Source organism: Hyperoodon ampullatus, assembly GCF_949752795.1.
Source record: "Hyperoodon ampullatus genome assembly, chromosome: 5".
Lineage (NCBI taxonomy): Eukaryota > Metazoa > Chordata > Mammalia > Artiodactyla > Ziphiidae > Hyperoodon > Hyperoodon ampullatus.
Window position 1 is genome coordinate 3,775,921 of NC_136918.1, and position 22,756 is coordinate 3,798,676.

General features: G+C 37.6%; 1 protein-coding gene across 2 annotated transcripts in view; it reads right to left on the minus strand.

The window, feature by feature from the left end:
• STAG1 (STAG1 cohesin complex component) overlaps positions 1-22,756 on the minus strand; it is a gene marked incomplete at both ends in the record, with an annotated part of 314,305 nt that overhangs the window by 74,755 nt on the left and 216,794 nt on the right. For both annotated transcript variants that reach the window (XM_079704598.1, XM_079704597.1), the window contains one exon: positions 2,115-2,232. In XM_079704598.1, the coding sequence (XP_079560724.1) occupies positions 2,115-2,232 (118 nt within the window). The remainder of the gene's footprint in view (positions 1-2,114; positions 2,233-22,756) is intronic.

Consider the following 22,756-nt stretch of genomic DNA (forward strand, 5'->3'; position numbering starts at 1 on the left):
GTAATTACTATTTTCTGACTGACATATCTTATTTAAATGAGAGCAAAAAGTTAACAATACCAAATCATAGCACCTTGGCTCTTCTTCCCTTTATTATCTCCCCTGCTTCCCTTCTCCTTGGAAATAACCTTATAGAGCATACTTGACAAAAAGAAAAATGGCCTGGAATCATAAATAAGAAGCTCTAGCCTACTCTGATAATTTGCTGATTCTGTGGCCACAAGCAAGGAAGGAAAATGGATGAAATGTACTATTAAATACTATGCCAAGCATTTTGCTCAAGTGTTGACTGGGCTGTAGTGATTAGAAAGGAAATTGATTTTACTAGAGAAAATATTAAGATTAGTTAGAAATAGATTTATGAAGTCAGTGAACTTAGCAGGAACATGTATGAGCAAAATAAAGACAATGTAGAATGTATGTTCATGTTCCTCTGATTACTTCAAAAGTGAAAGGAATCCAGGGTGCAGTTGAGAGTTTGACCTAGTGAGCAGAAGGTCCTGTCAACTTAATAATAGACCTGTCTTCTTACCAAAGATATGGAGGGAAAAAAAGCACATGCAAATATAGTAAATAATAATCAGAGGTGGGGTCAAATATACTATAATAAATTCTACCTTGAAAGAAGGTCTGGGAAATTTTGGAGAAGGGTTTGTGTTACAGATTAAGAATGAGGGGGGAAAAAAAAGAATGAGGTTGTGAGGCAAATATCTGGAATTTAAAAGAAGCAATTTCAGCCAGTTTACTGGAGTATATTTGGGTATGATGCATAGCTATTGTTTCTCTCACTGAATTTGGTCAAAGCCAGAGCAGATAATACCAACTAGCATCACTGCTTGGAAAGAACACTGGGGGATGGTCACTAAACTGTTTAAGTAATCTACTGCAGGTGATGGCTCATTCCGCTCTTATATCCCAGAGGGTTGAACTACACAGAAAAGCAGGGGAAGCAGAATAGGGAATCAATAGTATTTTATTTAATCCTCACAACAACTATATAAGGTAAATAAGAAAAAGAATCCCTATATTATAAAGAAAAGGAAGCTAAGGAGCAGAAAAAATTAGGACATAAGTCACAAAGGACAGAGTTAGAAATGTGAATCTGTTCCTTTTGATTCTAAAGTCCATGTTTAGTTCATTACAAGCCTCACTTACATCAAGGTATCATCTACATTTTAGGACTCTGTATGGATTAAATGAAATAGTAGTTCTTTACTGTTGTGGGCTAGATTGAAAAACAAGCTGTACAGAGGAAAAAGCATTGCTAGTTTTAAGGAGCTAATATTCATATAATCTTTTAGAATATAAATGCTTTATTAAGTGTACATATCCATTTTGCTGTTCATGTTATTAACAAAGTGTAATGTAAGATGCATACTTCAGAAATTATCAATATAGCAATTATTTCTCCCTATTTCTTGAATAGCTAGGTAAGTGACTTTTTGATTTATTTTAATTTTTAAAAAGATATAACAGAAGAGGGGATGATTGTGGTCTAATTAAATCATTGTACGTGAAAGGTTAAGTACACATACATAGCAAAAAGATTCTGCATGTGCCTTTTTTTTTACATTAAGTATGTCAGTACTTTGTGCCTCAAATCAGCATAAAGAAAACTTTTTTGAAGCTACATGACATTTACAGGATTTAAAAAACTTGTGTGGCAGGCTTCCCTGGTGGCGCAATGGTTGAGAGTCTGCCTGCCAATGCAGGGGACATGGGTTCGTGCCCTGGTCCGGGAAGATCCCACATGCCGCGGAGCGGCTGGGCCCGTGAGCCATGGCCGCTGAGCCTGCGCTTTCGGAGCCTGTGCTCCGCAGCGGGAGAGGCCACAAGAGTGAGAAGTCCACGTGCCGCAAAAAAAAAAACCCAAAACCAAAACCAAACAAACAAAAAACTTGTGTGGCATGAATGGTAGTAGTCCTAATACAGAAAGATGTTATACACTATTGAGACATCCTTGCTTGTTATAGGAAACAAACTGTTCTCTTTGCAAAAAAAGACACACAGTACGCTTGCATATACTCATTTGTAAGAAGTGATCTATACAGGGTGGTATGATAATTAATGCAAACCCAAAACAATATGTAAATCAACTTATCGAAATACTATACCTTCCTCTCCTTGAACAGGTTCTTCTAATAACAATTCTGTCATACATTCCCAGTCTTTCAACAGTTCTTGAGAGCTCTCCCACAAACTGTCCACCAAGTAGGCAGCATGTTCGTGTAACTAAAAATAACAAATCAAATGTGATTGAAGAACATTTAATGAAGAAACTAGTAATAATATATTGAGTTGTTAAGCCATTTTCTTCATAATTAAAACTGCTTGGTCACAATGTTTCCAAGAGCCACTTAGAGAACTATGTATATATATATATATACATACATACATACATACATACATACAAACACATTTGCATTCCATTCTTGATAATGGGGATGCAATATATAGACTTAATCATTTAAAAATAGTAGTAAGGTTAAGAATCTCCTAGTTCAATGAAATCATATATTGATGAAGAAACTGAGAGTACAGCTAATTAACAATTTTCCTGAAGTTATAAGCTGGATTTAGGGTACTTTTCATTACTCTTTATTTGTCCCTCTCTACAACAATCTTTTTTTTTTTTTTTTTTAAGAAAATGAATTACTTTCTCTCAGAATTCCATTTGACACTTTGGTACCAGCCTCACTTAACTTTTTCTCTGTTATTTGGTTAAGGTCAAAATCTTAATGTTTTTCCACTCTCATTTCCACTTAACTCAATGAATTCCCCATCTCACCTCACCTCCATTTTTTGCTGCTTATTACTCTTTTTTAAAAATTTTTCATATCGTTTATTTTTCTGATTACAAAGGTAATTTTTTTTTTTTTTTTTTTTTTTTTTGCGGTATGTGGGCCTCTCACTGTTGTGGCCTCTCCCGTTGCGAAGCACAGGCTCCGGACGCGCAGGCTCAGCAGCCATGGCTCACGGGCCCAGCCGCTCTGCGGCATGTGGGATCTTCCCAGACCGGGGCACGAACCCGTGTCCCCTGCATCGGCAGGCGGACTCTCAACCACTGCGCCACCAGGGAAGCCCCAAAGGTAATATTTTATCACTGTTTTACATTTATAAACTACAGAAAATTTAAAGAAATTAAAATAAACCATAATTACATTAACCAGAGATAATTACTACTGTAATTTTATTACTTTTGTTTCTAGGCTTTTTAAAAACTGTGTATTTTTGTACATATATTTCTTTCTGACAACATTTCTCAAACAATAGTTCTTATTAATTTTCCTTTATTTTAAAATCATAGGGTCATATGAAGCTAGTGGGGCTAATATCTTATTCTCTCATGTGTTTGACAGGATATAGGCTGGTATTATAGCCAATGAGTTATCTATTAAAAACACATGTAATTTCACGTTCATATTTGCCATTGTCCTAAAATAGATATTTTTAAAAGCATGGCATGCTACTGTTAGACACTGAAGTATTTTGTTTGGACTGGAAGATAAAACAGTAATCCAAGTGTGGCTCTTATGGAATGTCAAAATGACTACCTAACATGATGCTTTGTAAAATGGTTTATAAATTCTGTGCAAATGCTTCACAACCTGTAACTTCAGAACACAAACAAATGTCATGAGCCTGTGATTTCAGTCTAAGAGGTGGCCTGAGAGTGCTTGTTCCCGTTAAGACCATGGGAAGGTGCTGAGTCACTAATGTGCTGCTCATTACTCTTGACAATTTTCTTTGGAACCCATGTTCCCACAGTGAACAACACTGTCAAGTTCCTCAACAAACATTTCAGGTGGAACGCTTTACCATCTGTCAGTCATGGAACTGTGAAGAATATTGATTGCTTTAGTAAAGTTCTTTAGAAAAGGTAAGTAGAAGTGTTGGCCATGTTCTGATTTCTGCTACTTACAGTTAACTTCTCTACCCTTGCATAAAAGTTCTACCACCTCTGAGTCTCGTGACAACCAGCTAAACCACTTTCAAACTTTACATTGCAACCTGTTCACTGGCTGTTAAAATAATTTAATGTATTGAGACCAAAGTTTCAAAGAAATGAAAGGGAGAGGATATGTATAATCCACCAAAAATATAATTGTGGACTTTTTTATACCTATTCTAAAAATGAGTGTATAGCACACAGAATGTTAAGTACTATTTCATATTTCAGTTATATGTTCTTGTATTTGTGAGAGAAAATGGTTTTTGCATCATGAGGAGTGGCCTGAAAATGTGTGAAAGTCACCTTGGTAGACCTACTGATTACCTACTGATATCTTAGCACATTTGGCACATGAGTTGCTTTTCTTCCTCATTCCTAATTCTACCATTATTCTTAACTTCTATGAAAATTTTGATGATCTATTTAAAGCTCTGCCTCATTTGACCTCTTGAATTCTATACTTCATTTCCACTGCATTTCAAATCTCACATTCTGGCTTCTGAAATGGCCCAGGAAAACTACGTACACACGCATACACACGCAACACCCCACAGTTTCCCAATGTTTTTTGTCAAAGCCAGAGTAGATAATATTGATTAGCATCTCTGCTTAAGGAAGAAGATGGACAAATGTTTGCAGCCAGGTCTATTCAAACTTTCTAAATCACATATCCTAGGAAAATATCCCTAGACCATAAGTAACATCATTCCAACAGTGACAGGCACAAGTAGTGCACAACCTGGTGTCAAAAATGAAAATTAACAGCAGAAAACAGAAAAACCAATAGTTTCAAAAAAATAGGCTATTAAGCCTATGCTGAAATGGAGTTATTATTTAGTGGGTACAGAGTTTCAATGTAGGAAAATTTTGAAAAAGTTCTGGAGATCGATGGCAGTGACAGCTGCACATCCATGTGAATGTACTTAATGCCAATGAAGAGTACACTTAATAACAGTTAAAATGGTAAATTTTGTTATTTCACCAAAATTAAAAAAAAACCTATACTGAATAAACTTGCTTTTATGCCTGACATACTTAAACATGTCTGTAGAATATGTATAAAAAAGTTCACAATTATATTTTTGGTGGATTATACCTTCTGTACATACCCTCTCTGTCCCTCTTAATGCCTTTGGTCCTCAATTCTAGTTTATCTTATATGATACTGTCCTTTCAGCTTTTTGTAAGCCTTTGTTAACTACATCCAGCACCTATCCAGTTTGTTTACTTCCTGTGTTAAATTTTTGATTAAGGTGTGTTTGTAAACATTTTAATTTATTTCAACCCTAAATGACAATCTGCCTTTTTAATAAAGCATGTTAGTCTATTTACATTTATTGAGATTACAGATGTTGGCATCTGCTTCCCTGTGCTCTCCTGATGACATTTTCTCTTTTTTTTAAGCTGTGCTTCTTGCAGAGTTTTATTTTCTAATTTATATTTTTTCCATCACCAAGATCACCAAAAATAATTTTCAGACACCTGCCTTAAGCTTCACAACCATATTATATTTAGGCTTAGTTCTAATTTTTTTCAGATTTATTTGCTCACCAATATTTCTTATATTCCTTATTTTCCTTTTATTGCATCCATTTTTCATTTTGCTAGAGAACACCCTCAAGTAATACCCTGCATATAGGGTACATAGGTAGTAAACATTTTAATTGCCTATCCTTTGATTAGTTCCTCACCTCCATTCTCTCTGTTTTCTTTACAGAGTTTCTACTAGATAATATAATAAACTTTCTTAATCTGTACTCCCTGTATCTTAATTTCTCTCTCATACTTTTCATTTCTTTCCTCTTTTGCACTACTTCCTGCAAAAATCCCAATCTTTGGTTATGTCTATTCAGGTCATTTAATAATCCACCTCTCACCTACATTTTGGAATTCATGTTTTTAATTTCTAAGAAGCCTCGTCCTCTTTCATAATTGCTTCTTCTTATATTTGGGGACATTAATCAGAAATTTTCATCAGGGGCCTCCCTGGTGGCACAGTAGTTAAGAATCCACCTGCCAATGCAGGGGACACGGGTTCAAGCCCTGGTCTAGGAAGATCCCACATGCCGCAGAGCAACTAAGCCCATGAGTCACAACTACTGAGCCTGTGCTCTAGAGCAGTGAGCCACAACTACTTAGTCTGCGTGACACAACTACTGAAGCCTGTGCGCCTAGAGCCTGTGCTCCACAATGAGAAGCCCATGCACTGCAATGAAGAGTAGGCCCTGCTCGCTGCAACTAGAGAAAGCCTGCACGCAGCAACGAAGGCCCAACTCAGCCAAAAATAGTAAATAAATAACAGATACCTAAAATACCTAAAATTAAAAAAAAATTCATCAGTATGTTGTGCCTTGTGTTTCTTTTTCATGATACTGATTCTTTTTCAAGTTTCAGTGTTTCTTGGTTGCCAGTACATATATATTAATGAGTCCAGACTCAAGAATACTGGAAGCTAGAATCCTTTTCTTGAATCTGGTTGCAAGGTCCTGGCTTCCTTGGTTGTGTAGGAAAGTGGAAAAAGGGGATCTATAATCAGGTAGGCTTTTCTTCTAATTGTAGGTATGCACTTTGCATTTTGAGTGCAGAAGTTCCCTCTCCCTACTGATGGCCATACATATCTGGGGTAGTTATTCACTACTTTGCTTCTCAGACCAGTGTTCACATCCCAAATGCCTGGACCAGCATTTCTGAAGTGAGGAATAAGCTTCTCTAAAGGGCAGACACTTAATTACTACTGACAGCTTACTCCTTTCACCAGCCTTTGTTGCTCTGATCTTTAATGTATTTCAGATTTCTACCAGAAAATCTCAAAAAAATTTTCCCTCTTTTCGTCTCCTGTGGGGGTATGGGTTACTTAACTCAACTGGAATTCACAGTCATTTACTTTACAGTTTCCACAAATTCTTCACTGTCCTGGTCAACCGGTGATATCTCATTCATTTTGACTTTTTTATCATGAGGTTTTCAGTTGTATGAGTTGCTGGCACAATTCAAGGCTTTAAATAGTATAATTTCACTAGCATTGGCATTTTTAAGGATGACTTTTCTATGCCTTAAATCAAGGCATATTAAAATTTAACTCAAGAATGTTGCCATTGTTCTAGAAATTTTTGTGTGTATATTCTCAATATAGATGCTAACTTCTTTGAGCGTTTTCTCTTTCTGACTGTAAGGCGGTGGCTTAGTAGAATGCTTTCTGTTAACACCAATAACCACTTGTTTCAAACTCAATGTGTATACCAGCAGGACATGATAATGTGTTGTCCCATTTTCTGATTAAGACTTTCAAATTCACCAGTATTAGCGACAACAATCAGTATAACATGGTCTGTCAGGAACTGGCTTGATATAATATTTATGATACAGTCTTCCTGTCGTGGGGCATGTGTGATGGCCACATAACTTGCTACTCTCAAATCTCTACAAGAAAAGATCCATGTCTGAGAAAAAAAATTTTTAACGTGGCCAATAGGGTAAAAGGTTACAATCGCCTTTCAGACATTTCATACCAAGGACCTTCTATTGGTAGCAAAAGATGAAGCTATAAGAAGGAAGGCCTTGAAGCATTCTCGATTGCTATAAAAAAAAACCCTGGGATTCAAAAGGATCTGGAGGGCTTCCCTGGTGGCACAGTGGCTAAGAATCCACCTGCCAAGCTCTTTGGTGGGGCTAATGGTGGACCTTGCGAGGGTTCACGCCAAGGAGTACTTCCCAGAATTTCTGCTGCCAGTTCCTTGTCCATGTGGTGAGCCAGAGCTGCCCCCTGCCTCTGCAGGAGATGCTCCCAACACTAGCCACCCAGTTTCCAGATATATGCAGGTGAATGGACTGACTCAGCCTGACCTCCTGTCGCATCCCCCTGGGGGTCTGTGCCATTGGTCAGCACTTCGCTCTGAAGGAGGTGGGCTCACCATCAGTCTGGGTGTGTGTAGTGGAAATTGGGAAAACCATCCTGCCACAGGTATGTGTGACTGACAGGGTCCTGGTGCTCCAGCCGGGTGTCAGGCCTGAGCCTCTGAGGTGGGAGAGCCAAGTTCAGGACACGGGACTACCAGAGACCTCTCGGCCTAAGTAATATCAATCGGCAAGAGCTCTCCCAGAGATCTCCATCTCAACGCTAAGACCCAGCTCCACTCAAGGACCAATGCTGGGCACCCGATGCCAAACAAATAGCAAGACAGGAACACAACACCACCCATTAGCAGAGAGGCTGCCTAAAGTCATAATAAGTTCAGACAACCCCAAAACACACCAAGGGATGTGGTCTTGCCCACCAGAAAGACAAGATCCAGCCTCATCCACCAGAACACAGGCACTACTCCCCTCCACCAGGAAACCTACACAACCCACTGAACCAACCTTACCCACTGGGGGCAGACCCCAAAAACAATGGGAACTACGAACCTGCAGCCTGTGAAAAGGAGACCCTAAACACAGTAAGTTAAGTAAAATGAGAAGAAAGAGAAATATGCAGCAGATGAAGGAGCAAGGCAAAAACCCACCAGACCAAACAAATGAAGAGGAAATAGGCAGTCTACCTGAAAAAGAATTCAGAGTAATGATAGCAAAGATGATCCAAAATCTTGGAAATAGAATGGAGAAAATACAAAAAACGTTTAACAAGGACCTAGAAGAACTAAAGAACAACCAAACAATGATGAACAACACAATAAATGAAATTAAAAATTCTCTAGAAGTGATCAATAGCAGAATAACTGAGGCAGAAGAACAGATAAGTGACCTGGAAGATAAAACAGTGGAAATAACTACTGCACAGCAGAATAAAGAAAAAAGAATGAAAAGAATTGAGGACGGTCTCAGAGACCTCTGGGACAACATTAAATGCACCAATATTTGAATTATAGGGGTCCCAGAACAAGAACACAAAACGGTACTGAGAAAATATTTGAAGAGATTATACTGGAAAACTTCCCTAACATGGGAAAGGAAGTAGTCAATCAAGTCCAGGAAGCACAGAGAGTCCCATACAGGATAAATCCAAGGAAGAACACGCCAAGACACATATATATCAAACTGTCAAAAATTAAATACAAAGAAAAAATATTAAAAGCAGCAAGGGAAAAGCAACAAATAACATACAAGGGAATCCCCATAAGGTTAACAGCTGATCTTTCAGCAGAAACTCTGCAAGCCAGAAGGGAGTGGGAGGACATACTTAAAATCATGAAAGGGAAAAACCTACAACTGAGATTATTCTACCCAGTAAGGATCTCATTCACATTTGACTGAGAAATTAACACCTTTAGAGACAAGCAAACGCTATGAGAATTCAGCACCACAAAAACAGCTTTACAACAAATGCTAAAGGAACTTCTCTAGGCAGGAAACACAAGAGAGGGAAAAGACCTACAATAATAAACCCAAAATAATTAAGAAAATGGTAATACAACACACATATCAATAATTACCTTAAATGTAAATGGATTAAATGCTCCCATCAAAAGACACAGACCGGCTGAATGGATATAAAAACAAGACCAGTATATACGCTGTCTACAAGAGACCCACTTCAGACCTAGGGACACATACAAACTAAAAGTGAGGGCATGGAAAAAGATATTCCATGCAAATGGAACTCAAAAGAAAGCTGGTAGCACGGTGCGGGGGCCACGCGTGAAGACATAGGGGAGAAGCTGGAGCTGAGGCTGGAGTCGCTCGTGGGGGCCGAGCCCGCCGTCTGCCTGTGGCCGCTGCAGGTCTACTGGCCGGAGAACCCTTCGAGAATCTAAGTCAGAAGAATTATGTGACTTCAGTGTCTTCCCCTTCATCATAGTTGAAGCTGAAGTTCTTCAAATGCTGCCGGGTGGATGAAAGGCTCTTGGTGCTGCAGCCAGGAGTCAGTGCTGTGCCTCTGAAGTGGGAGAGCCAACTTCAGGACACGGGTCCACAAGAGACCTCCCAGCTCCACATAATATCAAGCAGCGAAAATCTCCCAGGGATCTCCATCTCAACACCAGCACCCAGCTTCAGTCAACGACCAGCAAGCTACAGTGCTGGTCACCCTATGCCAAGCAACTAGCAAGGCAGGAACACAACCCCACCCATTAGCAGAGAGGCTACCTAAAAACATAATAAGGCCACAGGCACCCCAAAACACACCACCGGACGTGGACCTGTCCACCAGAAAGGCAAGATCGACCCTCGGCCACCAGAACACAGGCATTAGTCCCCCCCACCAGGAAGCCTACACAACCGACTGAAACAACCTTAGCCACGGGGGACAGACACCAAAAACAACGGGAACTACGAATCTGCAGCCTGCAAAAAGGAGACCCCAAACACAGTAACATAAGCAAAATGCGAAAGCAGAAAAACACACAGCAGGTGAAGGAGCAAGATAAAAACCTACCAGACCTAACAAATGAAGAGGTAATAGGCAGTCTACCTGAAAAAGAATTCAGAATAATGATAGTAAAGCTGATCCAAGATTCTATTTCCAAGATCCAAAATCTTGGAAATAGAATAGACAATATGCAAGAAACAGTTAACAAGGACCTAGAAGAACTAAAGATGAATCAAGCATCGATTAAAAACACAATAAATGAAATGAAAAATACTCTAGATGGGATCAATAGCAGAATAACTGAGGCAGAAGAACGGATAAGTGAGGTGGAAGATAAAATAGTGGAAATAACTGATGCAGAGCAAAATAAAGAAAAAAGAATGAAAAGAATAGAGGACAGTCTCAGAGACCTCTGGGACAACATTAAACGCACCAACATTCGAATTATAGGGGTTCCAGAAGAAGAAGAGAAAAAGAAAGGGACTGAGAAAATATTTGAAGAGATTATAGTTGAAAACTTCCCTAATATGGGAAAGGAAATAGTTAATCAAGTCCAGGAGGCACAGAGAGTCCCATACAGAATAAATCCAAGGAGAAATACGCCAAGACACATATTAATCAAACTGTCAAAAATTAAACACAAAGAAATCATATTAAAAGCAGCAAGGGAAAAACAACAAATAACACACAAGGGAATCCCCATCAAGTTAACAGCTGATCTCTCAGTAGAAACTCTACAAGCCAGAAGGGAGTGGCAGGACATAATTAAAGTGATGAAGGAGAGAAACCTGCAACCAAGATTACTCTACCCAGCAAGGATCTCATTCAGATTTGATGGAGAAATTAAAACGTTTACAGACAAGCAAAAGCTGAGAGAGTTCAGCACCACCAAACCAGCTTTACAACAAATGCTAAAGGAACTTCTCTAGGCAAGAAACACAACAGAAGGAAAAGACCTACAATAACGAACCCAAAGCAATTAAGGAAATGGGAATAGGAACATACATATCAATAATTACCTTGAATGTAAATGGACTAAATGCTCCCACCAAAAGACACAGAGTGGCTGAATGGATACAAAAACAAGACCCATATATATGCTGTCTACAAGAGACCCACTTCAGACCTAGAGACACATACAGATTGAAAGTAAGGGGATGGAAAAAGATATTCCATGCAAATGGAAATCAAAAGAAAGCTGGAGTAGCAATTCTTATATCAGACAAAATAGACTTTAAAATAAAGACTATTAGAAAAGACAAAGAAGGACACTACATAACGATAAAGGGATCGATCCAAGAAGAAGATATAACAATTGTAAATATTTATGCACCCAACATAGGAGCACCTCAATACATAATAAGGCAAATACTAACAGCCATAAAAGGGGAAATCGACAGTAACACAATCATAGTAGGGGACTTTAACACCCCACTTTCACCAATGGACAGATCATACAAAATGAAAATAAATAAGGAAACATAAGCTTTAAATAACACATTAAACAAGATGGACTTAATTGTTATTTAAAGGACATTCCATCCAAAAACAACAGAATACACATTTTTCTCAAGTGCTCATGGAACATTCTCCAGGATAGATCATATCTTGGGTCACAAATCAAGCCTTGGTAAATTTAAGAAAATTGAAATTGTATCAAGTATCTTTTCTGACCACAATGCTATGAGACTAGACATCAATTACAGGAAAAGATCTGCAAAAAATACAAACACATGGAGGCTAAACAATACACTACTCAATAACGAAGTGATCACTGAAGAAATCAAAGAGGAAATTAAAAAATACCTAGAAACAAATGACAATGGAGATACGACGACCCAAAACCTATGGGACGCAGCAAAAGCAGTTCTAAGGGGGAAGTTTATAGCAATACAATCCCACCTTAAGAAACAGGAAACATTTCAAGTAAACAACCTGACCCTGCACCTAAAGCAATTAGAGAAAGAAGAACAAAAAACCCCCAAAGTTAGCAGAAGGAAAGAAATCATAAAGATCAGATCAGAAATAAATGAAAAAGAAATGAAGGAAACGATAGCAAAGATCAACCAAACTAAAAGCTGGTTCTTTGAGAAGATAAACAAAATTGACAAACCATTAGCCAGACTCATCAAGAAAAGAAGGGAGAAGACTCAAATCAGTAGAATTAGAAATGAAAAAGGAGAAGTAACAACTGACACTGCAGAAATACAAAAGATCATGAGAGATTACTATAAGCAACTCTATGCCAGTAAAATGGACAACCTGGAAGAAATGGACAAATTCTTAGAAATGCACAACCTACCAAGACTGACTCAGGAAGAAATAGAAAATATGAATAGACCAATCACATGCACTGAAATTGAAACTGTGATTAAAAATCTTCCATCAAACAAAAGCCCAGGACCAGATGGCTTCACAGGCGAATTCTATCAAACATTTAGAGAAGAGCTAACACCCATCCTTCTCAAACTCTTCCAAAGAATATCAGAGGAAGGAACACTCCCAAACTCATTCTACGAGGCCACCATCACCTTGATACCAAAACCAGGCAAGGATGTCACAAAGAAAGAAAACTACAGGCCAATATCACTGATGAACATAGATGCAAAAATCCTCAACAAAATACTAGCAAACAGAATCCAACAGCACATTAAAGGATCATACACCATGGTCAAGTGGGGTTTATTCCAGGAATGCAAGGATTCTTCAATATACGCAAATCAATCAATGTGATACACCATATTAACAAGTTGAAGGAGAAAAACCATATGATCATCTCAATAGATGCAGAGAAAGCTTTCGACAAAATTCAACACCCATTTATGATAAAAACCCTGCAGAAAGTAGGCATAGAGGGAACTTTCCTCAACATAATACAGGCCATATATGACAAACCCACAGCCAACATTGTCCTCAATGGTGAAAAACTGAAACCATTTCCACTAAGATCAGGAACAAGACGAGGCTGCCCACTCTCACCACTCTTATTCAACCTAGTTTTGGAAGTTCTAGCCACAGCAATCAGAGAAGAAAAGGAAATAAAAGGAATCCAAATGGGAAAAGAAGAAGTAAAGCTGTCACTGTTTGCAGATGACATGATACTATACATAGAGAATCCTAAAGATGCTACCAGAAAACTACTAGAGCTAATCAATGAATTTGGTAAAGTAGCAGGATACAAAATTAATGCACAGAAACCTCTGGCATTCCTGTACACTAATGATGAAAAATCTGAAAGTGAAATCAAGAAAACACTCCCATTTACCATTGCAACAAAAAGAATAAAATATCTAGGAATAAACCTACCTAAGGAGACAAAAGACCTGTATGCAGAAAATTATAAGACACTGATGAAAGAAATTAAAGATGATACAAATAGATGGAGAGATATACCATGCTCCTGGATTGGAAGAATCAATACTGTGAAAATGACTCTACTACCCAAACAATCTACAGATTAAATGCAATCCCTATCAAACTACCACTGGCATTTTTCACAGAACTAGAACAAAAAATTTCAAAATTTGTTTGGAAACACAAAAGACCCCGAATAGCCAAAGCAATCTTGAGAACGCAATACGGAGCTGGAGGAATGAGGCTCCCTGACTTCAGACTATACTACAAAGCTACAGTAATTAAGACAGTATGGTACTGGCATAAAAACAGAAAGATAGATCAGTGGATCAGGATAGAAAGCCCAGAGATAAACCCACGCACATATGGCCAACTTATCTTTGATAAAGGAGGCAGGAATGTACAGTGGAGAAAGGACAGCCTCTTCAATAAGTGGTGCTGGGAAAACTGGACAGGGACATGTAAAAGTTTGAGACTAGATCATTCCCTAACACCATACACAAAAATAAGCTCAAAATGTATTAAAGACCTAAATGTAAGGCCAGAAACTATCAAACTCTTAGAGGAAAACATAGGTAGAACACTCTATGACATAAATCACAGCAAGATCCTTTTGGACCCACCTCCTAGAGAAATGGAACTAAAAACAAAGATAAACAAATGGGACCTAATGAAACTTCAAAGCTTTTGCACAGCAAAGGAAACCATAAACAAGACCAAAAGACAACCCTCAGAATGGGAGAAAATATTTGCAAATGAAGCAACTGACAAAGGATTAATCTCCAAAATTTATAAACAGCTCATGCAGCTCAATAGCAAAAAAACAAACAACCCAATCCAAAAATGGGCAGAAGACTTAAATAGGCATTTCTCCAAAGAAGATATACAGACTGCCAACAAACACATGAAAGAATGCTCAACATCATTAATCATTAGAGAAATGCAAATCAAAACTACAATGAGATATCATCTCACACCAGTCAGAATGGCCATCATCAAGAAATCTAGAAACAATAAATGCTGGAGAGGGTGTGGAGAAAAGGGAACACTCTTGCACTGCTGGTGGGAATGTGAATTGGTACAGCCACTATGGAGAACAGTATGGAGGTTCCTTAAAAAACTAAAAATAGAACTACCATATGACCCAGCAATCCCACTACTAGGCATATACCCTGAGAAAACCATAATTCAAAAAGAGACATGTACCAAAATGTTCATTGCAGCTCTATTCACAATAGCCCAGAGCTGGAAACAACCTAAGTGTCCATCATCGGATGAATGGATAAAGAAGATGTGGCACATATATACAATGGAATAGTACTCAGCCATAAAAAGGAACGAAACTGAGCTATTTGTAATGAGGTGGATAGACCTAGAGTCTGTCATACAGAGTGAAGTAAGTCAGAAAGAGAAAGACAAATACCGTATGCTAACACATATATATGGAATTTAAAAAAAAAAACATGTCATGAAGAACCTAGGGGTAAAACGGGAATAAAGACACAGACCTACTTGGGAATGGACTTGAGGATATGGGGAGGGGGAAGGGTAAGCTGTGACAAAGCGAAAGAGAGGCATGGACATATATACACTACCAAACGTAAGGTAGATAGATAGTGGGAAGCAGCCGCAGAGCACAGGGAGATCAGCTCGGTGCTTTGTGACCGCCTGGAGGGGTGGGGTGGGGAGGGTGGGAGGGAGGGAGATGCATGAGGGAAGGGATGTGGGAACAGATATATATGTATGACTGATTCACTTTCTTATAAAGCAGAAACTAATAAAAAATAAATAAATAAAATAAAAAAAAAAGAAAGCTGAAGTAGCAATTCTCATATCAGATAAAACAGACTTTAAAATAAAGACTATTACAAGAGACAAAGAAGGACAGTACATAATGATCAAGGGATCAATCCAAGAAAAAGATATAACAATTATAAATATTTATGCACCCAACATAGGAGTACCTCAATACATAAGGCAAATGCTAACAGCCATAAAAGGGGAAATGGACAGTAACACAGTAATAGTAGGGGAGTTTAACACTCCACTTTCACCAATGGACAGATCATCCAAAATGAAAATAAATAAGGAAACATAAGCTTTAAATAACACATTAAACAAGATGGACTTAATTGTTATTTACAGGACATTCCATCCAAAAACCACCTAATACACTTTCTTCTCAAGTGCTCATGGAACATTTTCCAGGATATACCATATTTTTGGTCACAAATCAAGCCTTGGTAAATTTAAGAAAATTGAAATCATATCAAGTATCTTTTCCAACCACTTTGCTATGAGACCAGATATCAATTACAGGAAAAAAACAGTAAAAAGTACAAACACAGGAAGGCTAAACAATACGCTACTAAATAACCAAGAGATCACTGAAGAAATCAAAGAGGAAATCAAAAAATACCTATAAACAAATGCAGCAAAAGCAGTTCTAAGAGGGAGGTTTATAGAAATACAATCTCACCTCAAGAAATAAGAAGAATCTCAAGTAAACAACCTAACTTTACACCTAAAACAATTAGAGAAAGAAGAACAAAGAAACCCCCAAAGTTTGCAGAAGCAAAGAAATAAAGATAAGATCAGGAATAAATGAAAAAGAAATGAAGGAAACAACAGCAAAGATCAATAAAACTAAAAGCTGGTTCTTTGAGAAGATAAACAAAATTGATAAACCATTAGCCAGACTCATCAAGAAAAAAAGGGAGAAGACTCAAGTCAATAGAATTAGAAAAGAAAAAGGAGAAGCAACAACTGATACTGCTGAACTACAAAGGATCATGAGAGATACCTACAAGCAACTCTATGCCAATAAAATGGACAATGTGAAGAAATGGACAAAGTCTTAGAAAAGTACAACCTTCTGAGACTGAACCAGGATGAAACAGAAAATATAAACAGACCAATCACAAGCACTGAAATTGAAACTCTGATTTAAAATCTCCCAACAAACAAAAGTCCAGGACCAGATGGCTTCACAGGCAAATTCTATCAAACATTTAGAGAAGAGCTAACACCTATCCTCTCAAACTCTTCCAAAATATAGCAGAGGGAGGAACACTCCCAAACTCATTCTATGAAGCCACCGTCACCCTGATACTAAAACCAGACAAACATGGCAGAAAAAAAGAAAACTACAGGCCAATATCACTGATGAACATATATGCAAAAATCCTCAACAAAATACTAGTAAACAGACTCCAACAGCACATTAAAAGGATCATACACCATGATCAAGTGGGGTTTATCCCAGGAATTCAAGGATTCTTCAATATACACAAATCAATCAATGTGATACATCATATTAACAAAGTGAAGGATAAAAAACATATGATCATCTCAATAGATGCACAAAAAGCTTTTGATAAAATTCAACACCCATTTATGATAAAAACCCTCTAGAAAGTAGGCAGAGAGGGAACTTATCTCTACATTATAAAGGCCATATATGACAAACCTACCGCCAACATTGTTCTCAATGGTGAAAAACTGAAACCATTTCCACTAAGATCAGGAACAAGACAAGGTTGTCCACTCTCACCACTATTATTCAACATAGTTTTGGAAGTTTTAACCACGGCAATCAGAGAAGAAAAAGAAATAAAAGGAATCCAAATCAGAAAAGAAAAGTAAAACTATTACTGTTTGCAGATGACATGATACTACACGTAGAGAATCCTAAAGATGCTACCAGAAAACTACCAGAGCTAATCAATGAATTTGGTAAAGTAGCAGGATACAAAATTAATGCACAGAAATCTCTGGCATTCCTATACACTAATGATTAAATATCTGAAAGAGAAATTAAGGAAACACCTCCATTTACCACTGCTCAAAAAGAATAAAATACCTAGGAATAAGCCTACCTAAGGAGACAAAAGACCTGTTTGTAGAAAACTGTAAGACACTGATAGAAGAAATTAAATATGATACAAACAGATGGAGAGATACACCATGGTCTTGGATTGGAAGAATCAACATTGTGAAACTGACTATACTACCGAAAGCAATCTACAGATTCAATGCAATTCCTATTAATCTATCAATGGCATTTTTGACAGAACTGGATAAAAAATTTCACAATTTATATGGAAACACAAAAGACCCCAAATAGCCAAAGCAATCTTAGAAAGAAAAGTGGAGCTAGAGGAATCAGCCTCCCTGACTTCAGACTATACTATAAAGCTACAGGAATCAAGACAGTATGTTATTGGCACAAAAACAGAAATATAGATCAATGGAACAGGAAAGAAAGCCCAGAGATAAACCCATGCACATATGGTCATCTTCTCTTTGATAAAGGAGGCAACAATATACAGTGGATAAAAGACAGCCTCTTCAATAAGTGGTGCTGGGAAACTGGACAGTTACATGTAAAAGAATGAAATTAGAACACTCCCTAACACCATACACAAAAATAAACTCAAAATGGATTAAAGACCTGAATTTAAGGCCAAACACTATAAAACTCTTAGAGGAAAACACAGGCAGAACACTCTATGACATAAATCATAGCAAGATCCTTTTCTAACCCACCTCCTAGAGAGATGGAAATAAAAACAAAAATAAACAAATGGGACCTAATGAAACTTGAAAGCCACTGCACAGCAAAGGAAACCATAAACGAAAAGACAACCCTCAGAATGGAAGAAAATATTTGCAAATGAAGCAACTGACAAAGGATTAATCTCCAAAATATACCAGCAGCTCATGCAGCTCAATAACAAAAAAACAGGGCTTCCCTGGTGGTGCAGTGGTTGAGAGTCTGCCTGCCGATGCAGGGGACATGGGTTCGTGCCCCAGTCCGGGAAGATCCCACATGCCGCAGAGCAGCCGGGCCCGTGAGCCATGGCCGCTGAGCCTGCGCGTCCGGAGCCTGTGCTCCGCAACAGGAGAGGCCATAACAGTGAGAGGCCCACACACCGAAAAAAAAAGAAAGCAACAACAAAAAACCAAACAACCCAATCCAAAAATGGGCAGAAGATCTAATAGACTTCTCTCAAAAAAAGATATACAGATTGCCAACAAACACATGAAAGGATGCTCAACATCACTAACCATTAGAGAAATGCAAATCAAAACTACAATGAGGTATCACCTCACACTGGTCAGAATGGCCATCAGCAGAAAATCTACAAACAATAACTGCTGATGACGGTGTGTGGAAAAGGGAACACTCTTGCACTGTTGGTGGGAATGTAAATTGATATAGCCACTATGGAGAACAGTATGGAGGTTCCTTAAAAAAATAAAACTACCATATGACCCAACAATGCCACTATTGGGCATGTACCCTGAGAAAACCATAACTCAAAAAGAGTCATGTACCACATTGTTCACTGCAGCACTATTTACCATAGCCAGGACATGGAAGCACCCTAAGTGTCCACTGACAGATAATGGATAAAGAAGATGTGGCACATATACACAATCAAATATTACTCAGCCATAAAAGGGAAATGAAATTGAGTTACTTGTAGTGAGGTGGATGGACTTAGAGTCTGTCACACAGAGTGAAGTAAGTCAGAAAGAGAAAAACAAATACCATATGCTAACACATATATGTATATATGGAATAAAAAAAAAAAGGTTCTGAAGAATCCAGGGGCAGGACAGGAATAAAGACGCATACGTAAAGAATGGACTTGAGGACACGGGGAGGGGAAACGGTAAGCTGGGACGAAGTGAGAGAGTGGCATGGACATATATACAATACCAAATGTAAAACAGAGAGTTAGTGGGAAGCAGCCGCATAGCACAGGGAGATCAGCTCCATGCTTTGTGACCACCTAGAGGGGTCGGATACAGAAGGTGGGAGGGAGATGCAAGAGGGAGGGGATATGGGGATATATGTATAGCTGATTCACTTTGTTATACAGCAGAAACGAACACAACATTGTAAAGCAATTATACCCCAATAAAGATGTTAAAAAAAAAAAAAAAGAATCCGCCTACCAATGCAGGCGACATGGGTTCGAGACCTGGTCTGGGAAGATCCCACATGCCACGGCGCAACTACGCCCGTGTGCCACAACTACTGAAGACCTTGTGCCTGGAGCCCGTGCTCTGCGACAAGAGAAGCCCCTGCTAAACGCAACTAGAGAAAGCCTGCGGCAGCAACGAAGACACAATGCAGCCAAAAACAAACAAATAAATTTATTAAAAAAAAAAAAAGGATCTGGAACCCTAACAACGACACAGAAGTTTACTTTCTAATCGCGGTTTTTTGTAACATAATTTTATAAAAGCAGCATGAAAATCAGGCATTTGCAAGCATTCTTTGTACTCCTTGGGAATTAGATGAACAAAAAAGGTAGCTCATTAATGGAGAAAGAGTCGTTGTACAGCAAATAGATAATCAGAATTATATTAAAATTTATGTATAAATTATATAACATAAAATTATATTTATTGTCTAGGTGAACTTTACCTTGCTATATCTAAGTATAATTTATTTTATAGGGTGTCCTCTAATCCCGTATATAACAAACTAATCTCATTTTCCTGGTGACTTTAATTACAATTTTCTGGGTGTGTTACCATTTATCTTTAATTGGCTTCAAGGTTACTCATAAATATTTTACTGCATGTTTTTTCTGCCCTGCTCACTTCTCTGTCGAATAGTTAAATACACTAAAGGAGTTCACTGTATAATGGAATCTTACACTTATTCCTTTTATGGAAAATCATTTACAGTGCAAATAACCATTCCAAATTATTAAGCCTAAAATTTCTAAATACTGTTATATTGGCTTTTAGTCTCTGCAAAAGCAGAGCCAGTTATTGGTGAAGCTTGAAGAACATATTAAAAAAGAACCCCCAAAAGTTATCACTCTGGGGAGATTTCCTGGTTATATCAATAATATGTCTGTTAACTTTCTGTCTTAAATTACTGTCATAATGCACCTCATCATTCCATATGCCTAGAAGGACAGTTACCATACTTCCAGATTGTCCAGAAATGTTCTGGGTTATGATTAGTGCTTTGGAATAATTATTAATAGCATCCTTGTCACTCTGAAAAGCATCACAGTTTGTACAGTAAGTATTATGGTCACACTACATATAGGGAAATATGGACTCATCACACGCAAGTACCATTTATCCTACTATATGGCATGTATCTCAAATACACAAGGTATTTTTTCACTTGAAACCAATGACTACTAAAAAGGAAAGAAAAACTAGTTTAGGCAGATCTCTTAATCTCCATCATTTCACCTATAATTCCCATATAAAAGAGGACTACTACTCCATGGACTACAAACCTCTCTCAATTCAACATTTTAGAATTCTATTACTAAAATGTTACTATTTAACATCCGAGTAAAACAAAGGAATAGGAATGATTTTCAATTCAGTTAATTCTAGTTAACTGATCAGTAATCATCTATAAGCTGGACTTATTCTACTTTATGATTTCTAAGGTCTCTTTCAATTCAACTTTTTATGAGTCTAAAATATTACTGAAACACACATTACAGTAAAACAAGAGGAATTCAGAATAAGACAGAGTCCCACCGTATTATAAGAATATGGCTTTAATAAGCATTCAGCTCCAGGTGTACACAAGAAACCCTTAAGTATGATTTGCAGTTGTTTTTGCAGCTGACAAGAATGTCACAGAGGAGAACTGGGAAATATATTTTAATGTTCTTGTAACACTTTAGTAAACAGCAGCAAACACACGAAACAGCAGTACCATTTGAAATACAGAGCAGTAATACACATCACAAATTACTGCTTTATACAGAAGATGAAACTGTGTAAAACTAAGTACTTACAGATTTTAATATATCAAAAAGTAAAGTCCTTGGGCTTTCAGAGATCCAAAACGTTTTCTTTCAATTAATAATCAAGTTAAAGTAGCCTGATCATCATATTCCCTAAACTTTTCAGCAGTTTAAATAGTATATGTGTGTCTCATCCCTATCAAATTTTGAAATTACTGTTGCTGTTAAAGTCAAATTTTCTAATATGACTTGATTGCTGCAAAATACTTTTAATCCCATTTCTTTAAAACCTAAAGGGCTAAGGATTTAATTTGAATCGTCTACCACAAGTGTGGTATTTATTAAGTACTTAGTGTTTTACCTTAAACATTCACAAACATCTGTATTTTACTCCATAATATATCCACACTTGCTTTGTTAAGAAAATAATGCTTTAAACCCTTACTATGGAAAGTGTGGTCCCTGGACTTCTGGTCCAGAAGCATAAACATCACCTAGGAGCTTGTGAGAAAGGTAGCATCTCAGACCCCAACCCAGAGCTACTGAATCAGAACTGGCATTTTAACAAGATCCCACATAATTTGTATACACATTTAAAACACTGTTCTTAAACACGCCCTTTACTCAAACGCAACTCTCCAACTGGTTTTGTTTCTGACTTTATTCTTTCTCTATCTGTTCCCAACTCACTTAAAAGATACCGGGAATTCCTTCACCACTTTACCACTTTTCTGGCTTTGCTTTGCCCTAACGCCACTCTTTCCACTGAGTAAGTTCTTACATCTCTCTCTGAGTTTAATTTTCTTATAGACTGCCTGTTTGTCTCTCTATTCCTCATTCCTACAGGGTTTCTCCAGCACTTTCAAACTTGAGCATACAGTCTCAAGTTTTTCTTCTTCCTGGACATTCCAATACAAACCAAAAATACTCTTTCCCCAAGTAAAGTTCAGGGCCCTAGATTTCCAGATTTTCGCCACCTTTTTTGTAACTCTGTTCCCACTCACTTATAAGCCAACAAGTTTTTCATTCAGGGGGTCTTTAGGTTTAGTTTGCCACTCCCCCAATGTCATACCAGCAGTAGGAAATACAGTTCTAATATCAAAGAACATTTAAGTGGGCAAACCAAAGTTCACTTGCACAAACAGATTTAGATAGATAATATGTTATGGATGTTAACTGTTTAATCGATAAACTGACATGGAAATGTCACATGGAATTACTGCTATGGACTTGTACAGCTACTAATTTACATCTAAATTCATATTTTTCTTTCTCCTTAAATAACATAATTTTCAAACAAGATAGAACTAATGGTTTTAATAGCTTGACAATGTTCATCAACTGTTTAAATAACATAATGTGGTTTTTTTTTTTTTGGCCATGCCACGTGGCTTGCAGGAT